This window comes from Teleopsis dalmanni, chromosome 2 (genome assembly GCF_002237135.1).
Source record: "Teleopsis dalmanni isolate 2A chromosome 2, ASM223713v2, whole genome shotgun sequence".
NCBI lineage: Eukaryota > Metazoa > Arthropoda > Insecta > Diptera > Diopsidae > Teleopsis > Teleopsis dalmanni.
Window position 1 is genome coordinate 235,656,993 of NC_051847.1, and position 4,714 is coordinate 235,661,706.

The 4,714-nt window shown below is 35.2% G+C and overlaps 1 protein-coding gene across 1 annotated transcript; it reads right to left on the bottom strand.

The window, feature by feature from the left end:
* Positions 1–232: 232 nt before the first annotated feature.
* LOC119684677 (kelch-like protein 17) lies at positions 233–4,337 on the bottom strand. Its single transcript, XM_038098775.1, has 5 exons — positions 4,245–4,337; positions 3,908–4,144; positions 2,460–2,566; positions 1,421–2,409; positions 233–1,361 (listed from the first exon to the last, which is right to left on the bottom strand). Exons 1-5 carry the CDS (start codon positions 4,252–4,254, stop codon positions 1,148–1,150), a joined length of 1,557 nt encoding a protein of 518 aa, XP_037954703.1. The 5' UTR covers positions 4,255–4,337; the 3' UTR covers positions 233–1,147.
* Between the last annotated feature and the right edge of the window lie 377 nt (positions 4,338–4,714).

Genomic DNA, 4,714 nt, shown 5'->3' on the forward strand with positions numbered 1-4,714 from the left:
GCTTGTGAAGTTCCTTGGTCGTTGCTGGCGACATGTAGTTCCGATACGTAGACCCAGTCGTTCTGTTTGCAAGTCTTCTCAAGCAAAGATGCGAATTGCTTATAAATCACAAGACAGCATTATAAATATAGTAATACAAAATTTTATAAAAACATTTATATATTTACCTCTTCATTAAATATTTCTTTATATTAAAACAATTAGTTTAATTAATTAAAATTGCATAAATTTATTTAGTAATTTAATTATACGTGGGCTATATAATATCGTTATGAATAATACTTAATTGTGTTGGGTTTAGCTAAGTAAATATAATATATTCGTCTGAACGATCTCATAAATTTGCAAACACGACATTCATACAATATTAATAGAAAAAAAGGGATTTATCCTCTAAAGATATCCTTTATGGTTACGTAAAAATAGTTCTTAAGGATAGTGGGTAATGCTTATAAGAACGATAAGTGTAAATTTGTTTGTGGGTCTTATATAATATAAACGTTAAAGTAGTTGAATGCGATTTAAGAACGATTTTTCCCTAAATACTATATGCGTCCATAGATAAAAGGTGTCCTTTGAAGTTTAAATTGTAATTCCTTAATTTTGCGCTTACAACTAAGGGCAGTAAATTCGGTAGCGTAGAGTATGTGCACGATCATCTCTTAATTAAAATAATATATTAACCTTCGTCAGCTGGATTAGTAAATGCTGTAGCCGCAGCTTAGCTGACTAGAATTTAATTATTATACTTGAGAAAGAAACATCAAGCGGTCGAAGGAGGTTTATTTGTGCTAACGTTTGCACTTACTACTGAAGGATTGTTACTTCCGCGATTATTTTCACTACTCACATTATCGCGTTCTCGATTGCGACGTAATGTTGAGGTGGATGGCGCTGAAGTGCTTAATGAAACCGAAGCATTTAAGCCACTATTACCTACTAGCAAGCCGGCAACGTCATTGGCTAATATACTACGACCACTTACAGCTCTTCCAGGCACTACTAAATTATTTGAAGCCGCTGACGAAGTTGCAGAAGTTAATGTTGAATTCGCATTATTTGATGATGATCCGCTACTGTTGCTACCGCCAACCACTGCAGCTGCCACTGCTGCTGCAGCAAACGTCTCTGCTATTGTGGACAAAGGTCATAAATTCGTTGTCTGCACAAGACCACGTTCCAAATAGAAACATTCTAATACGGCAGCACCAACAGAACTACGACGCGCAACCATCGAACTAACAATTGTCCATTTATTAAGGCGAGTATCATATCTTTCTACAGAGTTTAGAGAAGAGGAGCCATCATTACCACCTAAAGCATACAAAGAGCCATCAACTTCGACTACTTCATGAGTGGACCTAGAACAAATATTCGTCAAGTGTAAATAAAAACAATTAATTAATTAATATCTTCTTACCTTCTGGAATGCATGGCCGCTATTGGTTCCCAAGAGTTGCGTCTTAAATTGAAACGTTCGCCGCTTGACATACACATTGTACCATCATTACCGCCAACACAGTACAAATAACCATCGTTTGACGTAACTCCGCAACTACTTCTTCGTGCTGTCATGCTAGGTACCGGACACCAACGACCAATACGTGGATCAAAACGTTCTACACTAGATTGATAATTCGTGGAATCAAAACCGCCAAGGGAATAAATGCAATTTTCCAACACTGCCAAGCGACAATAACGTCTACGTGTGCTCATAGCTGGACAGGAGCTCCAGATGCCAGTTAATGGATCATAACGCTCCATACTGCTGAGACAAGATGCTCCGTCATAACCACCACATACATAAAGTAATCCATCATAAGCACAAATACCGAGACAAGAACGTTTAGTACCCATCGGTGTTATATTGGTCCATTTATTTATAAGAGGATTATAGAATTCGGCAGTTGACAAATCGCTTACACCATCATAGCCACCAACAACATAAAGTTGTTTGTGTAGCGACGTAACACCGGAACGCGAACGTCGCCAAAGCATCGGTGCGATCTGTGTCCAAGAATTGGTACGTGGATTGTAAACTTCGCATTCATTATGTATAGCAAATAGACTGCCACCGCCTACGGCAAATACATATGGTTTCATGCCCTCTGGTCTTCGCTCCTGAGTACGTTGACTACTCATCAGACTACGTTGCTCGGGCAACAAATGATATTTCATAGCTTCGAGTAATAGTTCTTTGCACTGTGAGTCTTCGCGTATAAGTGTTTCAGTCTCTACGCAAGTCATCAGAAAATCGCGACTTACAAGCGGTAAACGTACGTGGCTCATGAGTTCTGCAATGTGGTTTTGCCGTTTCCCCAAATCATGCTTGATCCAATTAAGAACTGCTAAGAATACTTTCTCTTCCGAACAAATATTCAATTGATTATTTGATATCAAATCTTTGACCTAAGCGGGAGAAAAAGTGAATAAGAATCAATGTTTTTACTATATAATACCTCTTCAAAGGGCAGCAGAAGAAATTCTTCAGTACCAACAACTTGTTGAAAATTTTGTAGCGCATATTTGTGGGATCTTGTATGGAGTTCCTCGCAAGAATGTGCATCTGTAATTATGTAATTGTTATAAATTATTTAAAAATATAAACGAAATTTAGTAAAATTAAAGTCGACAAAGATATTCTGACTACTTTCATTGTGGTCCAATTGTATGGAATACAATAGCCTACTACTCTAGGTTAATAAAACGTAGGGATATTGCTGTTATAATGCGAGTGAGAAGAAAGGCACAAATACAAATTTTTGAGTGAAAAAATAAGAACATTGAAAAAAACAAACACATATACAACAGCTACAATTTAAGATGGTTGAGCAGTTAATGAACATTAATTAACTCCCATCATCTGAGGTGCATATAATGGAAGATTTTTTTTAAGTTAGATTTCATTGAATCAAAAAATATAACACGGAAGAAAATCCATTTTATAATGAATATATATATTATCAGAGACCAATTTTGAAACGATAATGAAAATATAAAATTGTATATACAACTTAAACATAAAGCTATACTATTTTTATTTGATATCATAACTATAACTTGTCCATGAGAACAAAGTAATAGAGTTCATAGGTATTGTGAGATTAACCCAAAATAGTGACGACTGTGCATTTGATATAAAGAGTCGTCTGGATAAAAGTTCCCTTGTACTGCCATTTACAGTATACAAATGATTACCGGTCGCTTTTTGCGACAGACGAATAGAAATTTGTCAAATCTTACCACAGCTATAGGTCAAAGGCGACATGATTCACATTCTTCAAGTCTATGTGAATCATGTCTATCAAATCAATTCTTTTGATTTGATCCATTGAATAAAGGTATAAGTTTCTAAAATAAAATCAGTTTCCGGAATAGTAACTTTTGTTTATCATGTTCACTAGTGTCCAAAAATGAGACAGCTGACATCTGTTGTGACATAGTTCAGGGTTATTTTGCTCCAAATTAAAGTTTGTGGATAAGCTAAACTTTAGCTCAGTTAGTTCAGATAGTTCTGCATGTCCTATCGGGAGATTAGTAAAGTACTCGCAAACAAAAATCCATTCAGCTAGTTATGAAACACTTTAAATTTACGAGGAATATTAAATTAAAAAGGCTTTGTAGCCTTTTTGAGTAGGGTCATAATCGTACTAATTTACATACCAAACTTGATAACGAGTAGTCTTTATTCAGCCTGTTTTGGACATTTATAAAATGTATTTAAGAAAAAGAAATCTAACTTTCATAAATTCATTTAACTATTTAATTAATTTGATATAAGTAAGTTTTTTATAGTTTAACTAATCAACTTCTCGTGAGAAACTATTTAATTTAGTTTGAAAATTAAATAAATTAATTCACAACATAGCATATATACTGATTTCAAAAATCAAGAAAAATGACTTACCAGCAAAACTTCGTATGCCCAAACAGTTGGAAGGATGCAATTGTCTGAGCAAAAACTTGCAACAAGCTTCACGCACCGAGTGTATCTGCAGCAAACCAGAGGCAGGAAGCAACACTTGAACGTTTTCCTCGGTAATTGTTATTTCACCCGTGTATGAATAATCGATGAGCAGACGTAGCGCAATCACATCGACATCATGTAAACGAACGATTCCTTGGGTACGTTCTAGCATATCATCTGCCATGTAGGAAGTGAAGTGACCACGAGAAAATAAAGTACAATTTATTTATAAATATAAACGTACAAACAAATAATCAAAGTGTTTAATTCCATTTACCATTGAACATTGCATAAAAATACGGTGAAACCGAAGCGAGCACGACTTTGTGGGCATGCAGAGTAGCTCCATTAACTTCCAATGTAACATCGCAAAGCTATAAAGTAAGAAATAATTGGATTAGAATATAAAAATTCGATTTATTTAATGCCAGAAGAAAAACAAATACTAGCAGGTGTAACAACCTCTGCTAACTCCCCTAATCCCCAAATAAACTATTTATTTTAATTCCACTACAAACGCTTCAATTTGCTTCAATATTTGCTTAACCAGTCGCCGAACGGGGATTAAAAAGCAAATATTTTCGTATCTTTGAGTGTTTGCTTTTCAGTTGGCGTGCTCTGCTTTCTTCGTGGAACGGGGTATGTTTTAAAGCTACTTCTTCTTTCACTTGTATTTCTATTTGTATGTAGCACAAATTGGATTAACCACACAGTACCGCAACACAATTTAACACTTTTAAGGTTACT